The sequence below is a fragment of the Mastigoproctus giganteus genome, chromosome 3 (assembly GCF_048544385.1).
Source record: "Mastigoproctus giganteus isolate SK-2022 chromosome 3, ASM4854438v1, whole genome shotgun sequence".
Taxonomy (NCBI): Eukaryota; Metazoa; Arthropoda; class Arachnida; order Uropygi; family Thelyphonidae; genus Mastigoproctus; species Mastigoproctus giganteus.
The window spans coordinates 60,895,792-60,910,831 of NC_143577.1; the positions used below are offsets into that span (position 1 = coordinate 60,895,792).

The 15,040-nt window shown below is 35.8% G+C and overlaps 1 protein-coding gene across 2 annotated transcripts in view; it reads right to left on the reverse strand.

Moving 5' to 3' along the window:
* The window catches only part of LOC150088046 (glutamate receptor 1-like), a 630,662-nt gene that overhangs the window by 155,498 nt on the left and 460,124 nt on the right, over positions 1–15,040 (reverse strand). For both annotated transcript variants that reach the window (XM_090369308.1, XM_090369309.1), the window contains exons 5-7: positions 4,570–4,734; positions 2,710–2,910; positions 235–342 (exon numbers count right to left, since the gene is read on the reverse strand). In XM_090369308.1, coding sequence (XP_090225434.1) covers positions 235–342; positions 2,710–2,910; positions 4,570–4,734 — 474 coding nt within the window. The remainder of the gene's footprint in view (positions 1–234; positions 343–2,709; positions 2,911–4,569; positions 4,735–15,040) is intronic.

Genomic DNA, 15,040 nt, shown 5'->3' on the forward strand with positions numbered 1-15,040 from the left:
GTGAACCAAGAAAAGTCTTTGTGAACACTCTGTATTTTGCAACAGAACGTATAGTAAATTTTATTTAATGAAGAGTAATGACAGTTTTATGATAACTATATAAGCCAAATTCTACCATTTCTGTTTAATGATTGTAATTTCTTTTTCAGATATGTGTAGATGCTCTGCGCTTAAGAACAAAATAAAAGTTAAAAATTAAAATCTAAAAATCACGTATACAACAGAATTTCTTACCTTTGCCATTTCCGTATTTATTGTCATCTCCGAAATATCAACAGAAAAATTTTTCCTATAACCGTTGTCCTCAAAGCTAATATTTCCAGTTAGACCAGCTATCTCTGTCTAAGAGCAATAAAAACAAAGATTTTAATTTCATGGGTCTTTCAGAAAAATATTCAGCAATAAAATATTTCCAGCTGTTATAACACACGAAACTTCAAAGAACTTTTTATGCTACTGATGAGAACAAAAACGTTTACACAAATTTTAATATCTATGAGGAAACCTGTGATTCTTTCAAACCTGTTTATAGGTGGCAGCATCTACAAAGAATCAATGTTTGCATATGAATGTAAAATTAAATGAATACACAAACGAAACTTTTCCGAGCATTGCAAAACGATATCAGTGACGTGAATGATATATCTTTATAAGAAAAATCGTGTATAAAACAAACAAATAATGGTGTAAGGAAAATACTAAATCATTATCAAAGAACGAATTTCAAGCAGTGACGGCTGGTTCCAACCAATATAATATTCAATAATGCGCATAATGAAAAACAAATAATAATATATATTAAAGACTGGAGGAGAAAGGAGATGGACCAAAAAGATACCCACTACTCAGGCCACTGACTGGAAATGCACATGTATAAGTTTAATAATAGAATAAGCTAAGAGTCATATTATAGTAAGATATTTACTGAATAGACAGGGCCCTGCTCAAAATTTAACGCCTGCTATAGTAGAACCATCTTTAAATTAAGCAATAACTTTCTTAATGTACATTTTGATTGAGGTGAGGTGTTAAGATTTCAGGTTACTTATAGCAGTCGAAGAATCAGAAAACATTTTTAAAATTTGCTATTGTATTAAAATCCGCTTTTTTGATTTTTATTTTGCTTAACTGAGGTCGGAAAATTATGGGTAGTCTGTGATCAATGATAACCAATATAAGCATAGAAATAAAGTAAGTGTAATTATTTAAGTACCATCATTTATTTTTTAAAATTTTATATTGTAAATCAAATCTTTGATCCTCCACCATTAAAGAAATGGGAAGTACCTTAATAAGTTATGTCTGATTGATTGTACATAATAAGAGGGAAAAGATGTAAGTATGCAAAGAAATATTCATAATTCATTTCAACACTGATCACGAGTAATGCAGTGTTCAAGCTTCACTTACCGAAGGGCCTACCTTTTCATTTAAATATTTTTGTCGACCCCAAGCTTAAATTATTTGATATTTGAAATATGAAAAAAAGCACTTTCACAGAGAACCCATTTTTCGAATAATGCCTTACCAACCTTATCTGTCTGTTCATGAGAATCAATACATTGTACAATTCGTATAAAGAAATACTAATGTATTTTTAAATAATATTATTTTACATGGTGCATGAAAGTGAATATACTTCGCCAAAATAATCCAAATAACGAAAAAAGTAAATCATTAAAATGGAGTATAAATAAAAAAAGTGAGAAAGAAATTTAGATATATTTTTGCTCCTGAAGAACTTCCGATATTGACCAGGTTGGAAGATGTGTACTGTACTGCAAAGTCTAATAATTGTATTTTGTGTAACTCAAAAAATACAAAAACAACAACAACAACAAAAAAAACGGTACATGTTTTGTTTTCCACCTATCGATGCATTAGTGTGGGATACATCATCTCTATTATCCACATGCCTCTCTTTGGAAAACAAAAAAGTAGAGGAAAGTAATAGTAGCAGGGGAAGAAGAAAAGAAACGTTGCAGAAGAATGAAAGGGACAGTAACTCCTTAAACTCACACAACTCATAACTTTTCGAATAGGCAACGCTTCCCTATTAGGGAAGACTGTTGTTACCTATTCTTGGTAACTTCGGGCAGCATCAGGTTTCCCCGGTGACCGGTTCAAGGATTACTGGCTTCTCATCGGGGGGGGGGATACTTCCACGTATTGATATTTCAGTTCATCACGTTGACCAAGAGACAAAGTAAAATAAAATAAAAGGTGGTTCAATATATTTGCGATTTTAGCTAATAAATACATAAAAATGTATTAAGATTAAAAATAAACATAAATTTGAATTTTTGACCATTTTTTTAATTAAAATTACTTACTATTAATTTTTATTGATTTTTTTTTTTGTAAATCATTTTTTCCCATCAATTAATACCCAAATATAACCGTGTTTTTACAGAGACAACGAAAGACAAAGTACAGTACTGTAAAATTAAATGTTAATATGTATTAAGTTTCTATATTATTTAGAAATATTTGGTGTCAATAAGAATCCAGTTTTCTTTTCAACAACCGATCTTTATTTTACTTCTTTTAATTACATATATAATTGCATTCAGTCACATTTTTTATTTTAAAAAAATGACCCATATTTTATTTCACAGACAGAAATTGTATTTCTTTGTCCTTAGGGGAAAAAGAGAAAGAAATCTCCTTTTCCAACCCAACCTATCCCATAAAGACTTGAAATCTTACCTTTCTGAAATATCTGCTAATCCGATCTCCGTGTTCCCATGGCATAACTGGAACATGGCGGCAATCGATTCCTTTTGTACCATTATTGTACACTTCCCCCCTACGGAAATTATTTCGAAAGATATCTGGTTGCTTTTTAAGAAGACGACTATAAGCATCTAATATGACTTTAGTTCCGTCATACATCAAAGCAACATCTGCCTGTAAAATAGTTATTAGTCAGATCAATTTATAGAACTTATTTTGCATTGTAATATAAATCATAATGGAAAAATAATATGTTAATTTAATTTATTAACAAAATATCATTAATAACAATATAAGATAATATAATATTCTATATATATAAAAGGAAACAGCAGTTGTTTTTGTTGTCGGGTTTTAGGCATATAATTATAGAATCATATTGCGACATTTTGTAGTGTGCCTGAACGTGAAACGCATGTTTGAGATCAAATTTGAGAACAATTCATTTGGGGGGGTTTGTTTCTGTGGCGACAGAGAAGGAGAATTAATGGCACTGCGGGTCTTTTTCGGCCTGCCATTTCACGATTCAAAAGTTTGAGCGATGAAGGGTACGCTCATATCCACATAAATCGTGTTTCCATCAGTGTCTAAACCGATGTACCAGAATGCTATTGATAGTAGCGATGTGGAATGCGATTTGATAGAAGCCAAAATGGTAAATATATTTGTAATTACACACGAGTTCTAATCGCTTGCGTTTGGATTGCGGGATGTGTGCATCTCGATCGAAAAATCTCATTTGGGAAATTTGCCTCATATCACCAAGTACGATTCACTGTGATTTTCAATTGCCGAAACGAGATTCAGTTAGTGATGGAACCATGGCTTATGAGTGACTCATCTCAGCAACTTCTGTGTGGTGATCTGTCAATTCGAATGACCTTTACAGTGCAGTTTCTCGAACAAATATTGCTCGGCAGTAGAAAGTTTTTCATAGACAGCTGAAGACCATTTCCACTTGAAAGGAGGTTACGGTACCTACAGGTGAAGAATTTACACCTGGCAATCCCCACGGGATGCACGAAGTTCCTCTGCACCCATATGAAATTATTGGGTAACGTGCATTTGTTATTCCTCCGTTTTTGAATGAGGCTTCACATCAAGGGCCATAAACGCCACTGCTTTTTCGTACACATTTCAATAATGACAAAATAGTATACTCGTATTAGTCGCAGGTTTTCTACATCCTCACCACCATATTTAACCCCAACGACTGGTATACGTCAGCACAGCGACGTAAGTCGGAGGAGTTTACAACTTATCATTTTTAAAATGAATTAAATCATTAACCGTATTTAGTCACGTAAGCTCGGACCATGGTCAATTCGAACGTGCGTGTGTGCTATGGCAACCACAAACACGCTACTCGCTGCCTTTGGGAAAAATCCTAAAAGCAAGCACAGAGATCGGTATTCGCTTGTTTCTTAACGATACTTTTCATAAGATGACAAGGCGCCTCCGTAGCCAGGAGCGGCAGTGCGTAGCACACGCTTCTTGATTAAACCGGGGTTCGAGCCCGTCACCACCAAATACGGAGGATGCGGAAAGGTCAGGGAATGACCACCGCATATTCCCGGAGCAATATGGCCTTAGTTCCTAATGCTCCTAAAAACCAAATAACAACAACAACATAAGATGACAATGAACCATAAGGAAAATCTGTCTTTATTAGTTTTTAAGTGAAATGTAGGAAGGCTATTTTATTAAGTTACTTAATAAATTTTTCTTTCTGTTTAAAGAACTTTAAATGTGACTGTGTAATTCATGCTCTCGGTATTTGTGGTGGTGGTTATGCAAAAAAAGAAATCACAGGGAAAAAAATGAAATTCTTACTGAAATATATTTTGTTCCTGCTCCTGGCCACCTATATGGGTCCAAATACTTCCAGATGTTGAGAAACTGTCGGACCTCTAAACCATTCGGCTGCATGATCCTGAATCCTGTAATATTTATTGCTCCAAACTCTAGCACATCTGTGTTCCAGTATTCGTCCATTACCTAAATTACAAAAGGAAAGGAAAAAATGCATAAAAACGTGCATGTGTTGCTGTATGTCGGGAAATTGATACTTACTTCTCGCCTTATTGCTTTCGGGGTGTATGTGCAGATCCATAACAAAGTTGTAGCGTAGTTTGAATACACTTAAGGCTGATTCAAACCTTTCCGCGAGGTCAGCAGTGGAAACTGCACGCAGAGAACTGTTGAGAAAATTTTGGTAAAATAGGAAAACAAATGACTTCGTTCTGAGACTTTGTTCAACATTGTACGTCCTTGACACTAAAGGGAAAAAATTAAGTAGTAGCAAAGCAGAGAAGAATAATAAGCAATAATACAACTTTTGATATTAAACTGCATTTCTGCAAGAGAAAAGATATAACAAAAAATATATTGTACTAAGCAGATGGCGTCTGCGTCTTCGAATTAAAATCTGCTTCAGTAGAGTTACATTCAAACATATAAAAATGGAATATAAGAATGACATCTAATAAATGGAATAAATCATATCATAAGTTCTAATTTCGAAAAATATAAATGAAGATTGCTTCGCTTATACTACAGTGGTTGTTCAAAAAGTAGTAGCAGCTGACACTTACATTCCTTACCAGCGTTCCCCCAAACCTCTGCGCACTACGGTACCAATTGTAGGAGGCCCCTGAGCTTGTTTTTCATCTTTCTTCTCGAACATAACTCGGAGCGCCTGCAGCACGCACTTACATTTCTCCGTACAGAGAAACATGTTTCCCATTCAAGTTAATTTACGAAACTGCTGTTGTTGTACAAGTGACCTATTCTCTTTTTATAACTAGCTTACGTCACGTGGTTCCTAGTCACCAGTAGGTACACTGGTTTTGGAACAGCCCTCGTATAATTAAAATACCTAGCTTTGAAGCTTGGGATGCAGTAATCAAAATTATTATTATTGCGCTTATATATATTATTTCTCCCAGTTGGGGATTCAACCTCGTGACAGGTATTGCTACCAAGTACACAGGGTGGTTGTTGTTATGTCTGGTGTTACTGTTGGTCTAGGAACTCTCTGACTGTCCTACGGGTGTTCAGGAGTTCCTTGTATGAGTTTTCTGGAAGACCTATTGCTCCTAGACTGTTATGTAGGGTTTTTGGCACCATACTGGTGGTTGTCACAACGATCTGGATGGTCGTTACTTGTTGCATATGTCACATCCCTTTGATCTTCTGTCTTAGGTCCGTGGATTTTCTGGAGGTTGCCAGTGTTGGGTACCGCTATGTCAATCAGATAGGTAGCCTTTTCCTTTGTAAGATGTAAAATCTTACAAGTATAATATTTTATAGAAAAGTGAGATTAATTTAAAGTAAAACCTAAGATTGGTCTTCAGTATATTGCAACAGAATGGTGAGAACACAGAGTATAATGATGAAAGTAGCATATTGATTGTTAATATATGAAACGGAATTGTATCCAAGGAGTAAATGAAATAGGTATGGTGAATGTGTATAAGTGTTAGGAGTTAGTTAGGGCAAGAAGAATGAATCAAGTGTTTTCATATAATGGTCAACTCAGATTAGCTAGCTAGTGAAGGGAAACAGGAATAAGAATAATTTATGCAAGGTATCCTTGATTTAACTTTGTATGTCATATTACATGTTTTTTTTATTCAATTGTATATTATGTTGTATATATATGTAAATAAACTTTGTTGTTTAATAATTTGTGTGTTTGTTATTCCTGAACACTCAGCCTTTCCGAAGGGAATTATACATAATTGAGAAGTTCCCTTGAATCTGGAGTTCTCCTGTGAAGCAAAGTCAGATGTGTACGTGGGGGTGTAAGGAATAGAGGTCTGTATAGTTATAAGGGAACAGAACAAATAAGAAATATTTAATAAAGCATTATTATTATTAATATTCAAAAAAAATTAAAGAAGAGTAAAGACATATGTATATTTATTAAGGACTATCATTTCCCCCCCACACACACCTTCTTGTCCACAAGGGTTGTCCGGTCTGTTGTGTGGGATTGTCTTATCCGTTATTATGGCGCGGTCCCAGTACAGCTTGCGGGTAGGGGTCTCTAGTACTTGTAGTTCGGTACAATTTCTTTGGGTTACCAAAAGTACAATTTCTTTGAGTTACCGTACTTGTAGTACGGTACAATTTCTTTGATCAACTGGTATTTCCTTGCTAGCTTCTGATGTATTATCCTGGCTATCTGGTCGTGTCTATGAGTGTATTAAATTTAGATGATCACCTTACACCCCGCGGTGATGTGTTGGATCGTTTCTGAGGCCAGATAGCATCGTCGACATGTGTCATCGAACACTTCGGGCTCCTTGGCTATGTATTTTCTATAGTTCCTGGTGTTGATTACCTGGTCTTGGATGGCGAGCATGAATCCTTCAGTCTCGGGGAGGAGGGTTCCGCTCGTGAGCAATGCATTGGAAGCAATTTTATCTATGTGATCTTGATGGAGATCATTGTAGTGTCTGCCATGGAAATTCTTCTCTGCCCATCTTTCTAGCTTCGTTTGTACCTCCCGGTTGGGGGGACTCCTCGTTTAGGTTGAGTGGGGTACACCGTTTGTCTGTCTTACTTATGGCCTGGTGGAGTGCTGCTGTGTGTTTCCGGAAGTAATCCTTCAGGTTAACTATCGCTGTCTTCTGTTGCTCAATGAGGTCTATCAGGCCCCTTCCTCCTTCTTCCCGGGCAATTGCCAGTCTCTCCACGGCAGATTTCGGGTGCTGGCGGCTCTGGGTCATCATTGTCCTTGTCTTTCTCATGATATCCTCCAGCTCGAGGTTAGTCCAATCTATAACCTCGAAGGAGTATGTTAGCACTGGGACTGCATAGGTGTTCATGGCTTTACTGTGTTCCATTCAGCTTTGCTTTCAGCAGGCTTCTGAGTCTCTGATGGTATTTTTCGGTCAGGTAGGCCTTAATATCCTTGTGCTGTAACTGCTCAGCCTGCTTCATCCCCAAGTAGTTGTAGGCCACTCCCTCTGCCATAGCTTCGATCTCTTTACCGGTCTGCAGCTGGTAGTTTCGGTTGACTAATTTTCCCTGGTGCAATCCGTGGGTCTTGCATTTGTCTAGACCAAATTCCATCCTGATGTCCTTGCTGAATTCTTCGGTGATCTGGAGTAGTTGCTGGAGGTGCTTTTCGGTTCCCGCGTAGAGCTTGATGTCATCCATGTACATCAGGTGGGTGAGGGTGTACAGGTTCTTCCTTCCTTCTTTGAGGTTATATCCGTACTTGCTATTGTTGAGCATGGTTTATTATTATTATTATTATTATTATTATTATTATTAATTGCTGTGTGCAGGTTTAATTATTCAATTTCACTGGTGTGATGCAGTCCTACAACATCTGAGTTGTTGATTAAATAAAAAAATTAATGAAAGTTATACATTGAGTGATCACTAAATTATTACCACCTACCTAATATCTTGTTGAGCCAATTCGCACGGATAACAGCCGCTATTCGCCTAGGGATTGACACCACTAGATGCCTGCATACATCTATAGGTATCTGCAGCCATGCTGCCTGTAAGGTTTTCCACATTGTCAGAATAAATGACGGTTACGTGGACGAAACTATCCTCATTGTGTTCTTTAAAGCACTCGTGCACAGTCGGGCCCCGATGACACAGCGCATTATTGTCTTGGAAGATTCTGTTTCTGTCCGGAAAAACATGCAACATATCAGAGTCCACGTGGTCTCCTAAGAGCTGCCGGTAGACCTCCCCAGTGAAGCGTTGGTCCATGCTGACCAAGGGTCCTAGTTCTTGCCATCAAAACATGCCCCATTCCACCGCCACCTGCCTGGGCAGTGGGCGCCATGCACAATAGGTCCATGAACTCGTGTTGCTTGCACCACACACGAAGGCGTCCGTCGGCATGTCATACCGAATATTTAGACTCATCCGACCAGAACATTTGTTTCCAGTCCTCTAGTGTCCAACTAGCATCTTGTTAACACCACAGCAATCCCAGTCGATGAGGGTCATGAGTGAAGAGAGGGTTTCTCTTGGGTGAAACTTGGCACCTCTGCTGTGGAAACCCAAACGTCTCAGTGTGCGGGGTATCGTTATTTGAAATATTGTTCTTGCATTCTCCATACTGTATTGCGATGTCAACTGTCTCACAGAGACTTGCCGGTGATCCTATAACGCCATGCATATTTCGCTCACCACGTACATCCACCTTGCGTAATCCTTTACAGTTCTCTCGGCAGGTGGTGGTTTGATCCGTTGGAGACCATTCCAACTGGTCAAAGTGTTAATCACCAGTTAATAATTTACAAACCTTTATCGGAGGTTGGTAAGTGTTTCCTTTAATTTGTGATTAAATTTGATTTTTAGTATCATTGCAGTTTCAAGGATCTAACTCTACAATCAGTAACCAAATCAAGAATTGTTTCACTATGGGGAGGAGATGGGTTACAAATCATCAGGGAATAATTTATTAATGCTTGCAAATTAAGAGTTAAAGCTACAATATCCAGTGCTATATTGTAGCTAAAACTCTGGATATTATGTTTATTGTCACGGTAGTTGTTGTTCGGTTCTACGTGCATCAGCGACTTAAACAATATATTGCGCCATATACAGTGTGCTGCCACTTTATTAGGTACACCTACCCAGTAGCGTGTTAAGCCTCCTTTAGCCTTCGAAACAGCCTGAATTCGTCTAGGCATGGATTGAAAAAGATGCTAAAAACGTTGTGCAGGAATGGAGTACCATGTAGACATGAGTGTGTCACACAGTTCTTTGAGATTTGACGGAGGTGTAGGCATACCATATATTCGGTAGTGTATAGTTCAAATACAGACTAGTAGGCTCTTTTATTATTATAAATAACCAACGAATTTTTCATAGTTTTGTCTGAATCAATATTTACATATATAAATGTGAATATGACAATTCAGAATCTGTATTCCTATTAGTAGCACATACCACCAGATAGAGTAATGGTAACCTTATTACAGAATTTCATTTTCTTCTGTATTTCATGGATGGTTGATTGCATGGGTTTCACTTCACGGTTACTATCACCCCTATGGGTACTACTCTTCAATGCAATCCAAAAAGTAATCCCCTTTTTCGCTGAGGAAAATGTATTGTCAAACATAACTATCTCCTGGAAATATCGAGTTACTGGTTAGCGAGCTATATTTTAAGAAATATTAAAAATTTATCCATCTTTCCATTATATATCTTTTTTGATATGTAATCTGCACATCTTACTGTCAGTAATCATTCTTGCATCGAAAATGAAACAAATTTTTATTTCGTACTCGTAAAGCAGACATCAGTAATATCCACGCCGATGACCCAGTAATGGAAAGAAAAAAACTCAGCTGCAGGACATTGAAGAAAGCTTGTGTATTGACAAAGCAATTATACCTTCTAAAGAAACAAAATTGTCCATAAAACAGTGCATATGTGGAAATGATAATCCTGAGGAATCGAAGTGCTATTTTTAAAATATGGGACAGTTATATAAAATAATGATATTAATTTTCTTACTTTCTCCTTTGGTAAAATTTGCCACATGTCTGTATTTGCGAAACCATGTGGGGCTACACGTGCGAGACTTAAATATATGTATGGTCCTTCATTTATTTTTTAAAAAAAAACGTTATTATTCATACAGCAGAAAAAATTAGGCTCGATATGTATATGGGAATAATTTAGGATTGTTTTCTAAGGATACGAGACTTAGATATGTTCTACATAATGATGCTCATCTAAAATGTCTCTTTCAAGATCACAAATAAAGGATGTCCCATCATGTGGGTAAGCTGCAATCACCATCATCTTTAGTGATATACGCAGAGTCATCTGCTATTGCCTATTATTAATGACACCATATATAGTTAGTAATAGGTTTAGTTGACTAACTTCTCTGTCTAATTTGTCTTAGGATCTCTGGCTTTCATCTTATGTGATCAGAAGAAGGGTGTCTCTGTTTCTTCTGCGCACACCAGATGATATTACTTAATCAACTGCTTTCTTACAGGGATGCTAAAATTATTAGTCAAAATTCTTTGGTCATATTCCGCAAACTGCTGTAGTATATTTCTGTATCATTTGAAACTATAAATACATTTGTGTTTGTAGTTTAATTGAGAGAGATAGAGAGTGTATATGGAGAAGTTAAACCCCAAGAATAGAAGCCTATATAAGTTTAAGGAACATTGAAACATATCGAACATCCAACTCATCATCTCTTTTTAGTTGGGTTCATTTCATATTTCCGTAATCTGAGATGTGTAAAGGCTAACTGTGGTGACGTATACGTGGTCGTTGGTAAACATAGTGCACGATTGAACCCGTAAAGTACTACAAAATATGCAAAATAATTTTAAGTTGTCAGAGGTATATCAGCTGTCACTAAAATAGTTATATTTATCATATTATAATTATATTAAAGTTATTAATTGAAAACTACACCTTGTCATAGGTATCTGCACCATAGTATAAAAAGAACCTGTTTTAAAAATATGTCCATGCATTCTAATTAGGCATAATTTGTTACGTAAGTTGTTATTAATATAGAAATATACTTCCTAACAGGTTTGACAACTCCTAAAAATCATATTACGAAAACAGCGAGGTGATTCACTGACACTCGCGAGTAGTAGAATGATTCCGATTGCTGTCTTTTACGACGTATGAGAAAGGTCTGTTTTGTAAACCCATCTAAACATGAACTCATGAGTTTGTTGTTACTGTGGTCGAGTTAATCAGTCTTAGCCGAGAATCGTGAAGTTTTCCTCCAGAAACGCTTGGAAGTTTCACCCCATAAATTGGGATGACTAAATGGAGAAATCCTACATTCAATGACGCCCTATAGCCTTAATTGCCTTTACGAAAAAAATCTAAACGAAATCAAATAAAAACCACGGATAACTGTTTCTGGCTTTCAATCCCGTAAATATTCTACGACATGAAAGAAAATGTTTGAGTGCCTTACCATCTTAATTAAATGTCGATTCCACCTTAGGATCGTTATGGATAGACCCCCACGTAGCTAAGTGGCCAAGGGCGACAGTATTAATGCATACTCATTTGAGTGGACAGTGGTTCAAGCTCACATGACTGCTAAATGCAGTTAACAATTGTGCTTATTGTAAAATAATTAAATATGAACTACTCTGACTTCATGGCCATATCAGAGTATAAAAAAGAATGTTATTTATTACAGTTCTCTCAGTAGGTGGAGTTGGTTACAAAAGAACACGCTGTTTAGCTCTTTTAGCAGAGCCCTGTGCATCAAAAATCATAAGACTACGCAGACTGCATTCTTTCAGTACATTATGCCCACTTTGAATAATGTACCAAGATATGGTACCACATTTTCATAAAGACATGAACCTTTTTTGGTAACCCAACACAACTGACTGATAATAATAAGTTGCTAAAAATACCCTTTCCACATCCTAGCAGATAGTGAACCTCGTTCTAACCAGATGACATCCACATTGTCTCTTGCTCTCCTTATGTGTAACCGTAGAACTTTTTGTTTCAAGGATAGCATCTCTTTGATTTTTGTACATCTACATGCATTTCAACAATGCAATAATACAAGGAAGCTTGGTTTAGGAACAGAGCCTTAAAAATTACTGGTCGCTATATTCTATCCTATATTCTCCTGTTTAATTCAGGTATCTGTTCAACCCTTCCTTAATTTTACATAAACTCTCTAGTATCCAAATGATTTCATGACCTGTTTATTTTTTTTCTGCAACGGATAATTATTGCGGCTAGAAGGAAATCTTGTATATAGTCCGCAATTATCCCCTCACTCAGTTTAAATAAATAGCCCCTAATTTGTGCCACCTGAGAGAGAGTTTATTTCTGAACCATTTTAGTCAATCACAAATGCAAAGACTTAAATTAATTTTCCTAATTTTAGAATTTGAAAATTACAAAGTTGTAATTTTTAATTGTATCAATATTCTTCAGTATCAACCATGCATTTTTTCTGTTTTTTTTCCTTGTTCTAATAGGTCCAAGTCCATCCTGAAAAAAGTGGCACCTCAATATCTATATATTTATTAGACGATTCTAATTTTCACTCTTTTATACAGTTGGATAATCGTGTCTTTGTCCGAGATGACAAAATTTCTGCATTCATGGAGGTAAAATATTCTGATATTTTGAAATAACATCCAAGTATTTTATAAAATTTCCTTTCATTTGATACTCTGTTCATTATACAGGACATGACGCTCTTCTTAACTTAAAATTAAAATCTCGAAAGTGAAAATTAGAAGAAAACCTCAATTATTACACATTAATTTCCAATATCTTCGGCATTAAAATCACAAAAACCGTGTGAACTTTCTATCAGTACCTAATAATAGGAAATCATTAAATTCCACTGACGTTCAACAAATAAAAAAAAATCTCTAGCAAAAACAAGTTCCAAATCAACACTTCCTTATAAAAAAATGGTGTTTGTTATCCACGGTATATTAAAAAAGATATTTAGCTTATTTCTTTCTATTACATCAGAGGAGATAATCACCAAAGGATACCATATTTTAATTCCTCAGTTGCATCCAAGTGAAAATGAGATAACAGAAGCTTAGCATAACAATGTTAGGCTGAAATTAAGAAAAATGCCCACACCATCATCAATTAGGATACTCCCAAATATGTAAACAAACCTCTGGAGAACAATCATGACGGAAAGATAAGAGCTAAAGAGCTTTCCTTGTAACTCGATTAAGCGTAAAGAAGAGCGTTTATTTTAATTAATGCTTTGTGCATTATCTGCTAAGGTAAAGTGACTCTGAAAAGTTCCCCTGAAAGTTGGCATACGAACAAAATTAATATAGAAGGCATTCCGGGAAAATAATTAGGTTAACGCTCCACATATTTTAGTTGTTTATTTAATTAATTAATTAAATTAAATTTCAGCTAAAAAATATTTTAGTAATCGTTATATAAAAACCATATGAAAGAATATAGCTTTGAATTTCTGGATTGAGACAAATAATTAAAATAGCGTGTTAACACTATTTAATTTATGTGATATTATATAAATTCACTTTCAGATTGTGCAAGTTTTAAATTTTTCTACAGAATAAAAATAATTCGTTAGAATATCAGTACCTAATAATTATTTTGCGATTTGGCAATATGTTTGTCCACTTCTTACTTGATAATTCGGGATGAAAACATTTCTATAGAATGTAATTCTGCGCCATATTTACGAAAATGTTTCGTAAATAATTACCCCATAATTCGTTTGCAAAGTTATATTTATTATTTGCCATTGTACATCTTTCTTGTATCTTATTAGGATAATAATATCATTTTCCCACAGGCGGTGCTGATGTAGCTATCATCAAACATGGCTTCCTCCATGAATATCCATCCTCTATTTGACATTCATGGTGGCAGCCATGAGAGGACATTCTCGCAGATGGGCGTGTCTTCTGCTGAGATTATCCGGTTTTTCCAACAACGAACTTTACAAGCTCACAAAATTTTGACCTCTCCCCTGTACTCTATATATAAAAAATTACTTTCTTATCTGTGGTGTGTTGTCCTGGGCCTGGAGGGATCCGTGTGAACTTTCTATCAGATTTTGAATGTTTGCTAAATTTCTTGTTGAGACAATTATATCATTATGAATAATTGGGCTCCCTTGGCGAGCCAACTATGCTCGTATAACGAGCCTGGGTCACATTGCACAGCAAAGATGAAAAGGTTACCAGTAAAACAGATGTATCGTAATCAACTTTTATTATTGTGAGTCATTAAAACTCAATGCAACTTTCTAAAAGAAGGGGGAGGAGTAGAATCGATGCGAGACTATTTTAACAAAGTTCAACAGGGTAATAGGAAACGATTTCTTAGATTAAATATGATAATTGCCGGAAAGGAAATGGTGCAGTCATGATTGCCGTATAATCTCGGTAAAACATGTAGATTACTTTCGAAAATTAGCTTATGCGTAAAACTTGCATCAACGTACGTAATATTCTTAATGCATTCTCCCCTAAAAATCCAAAAATTCTTAATCTTATTTTCTACAGGTGAATGATCTTTACCTTATATATCATGCGTGAACAATTACAAGAGCTGCCGTGAAGAAAAGGGATTTCATATGTGGTTCCATCAGTTATTGCAAACGTTTTCATATCTGCGCTATAATTACTTTACTCTTCGTTCGCATAAAGATGTTTCAATTTGTGCGCGAGTTTGATAAATAGATTTGCCGGTGAGTTATAAACCGCTAAGATAATAATGCTATAGTTGTCAAGTAAAACGAAAATTTTATCTTTTCCAACCAACGTCTGCTGGGAAT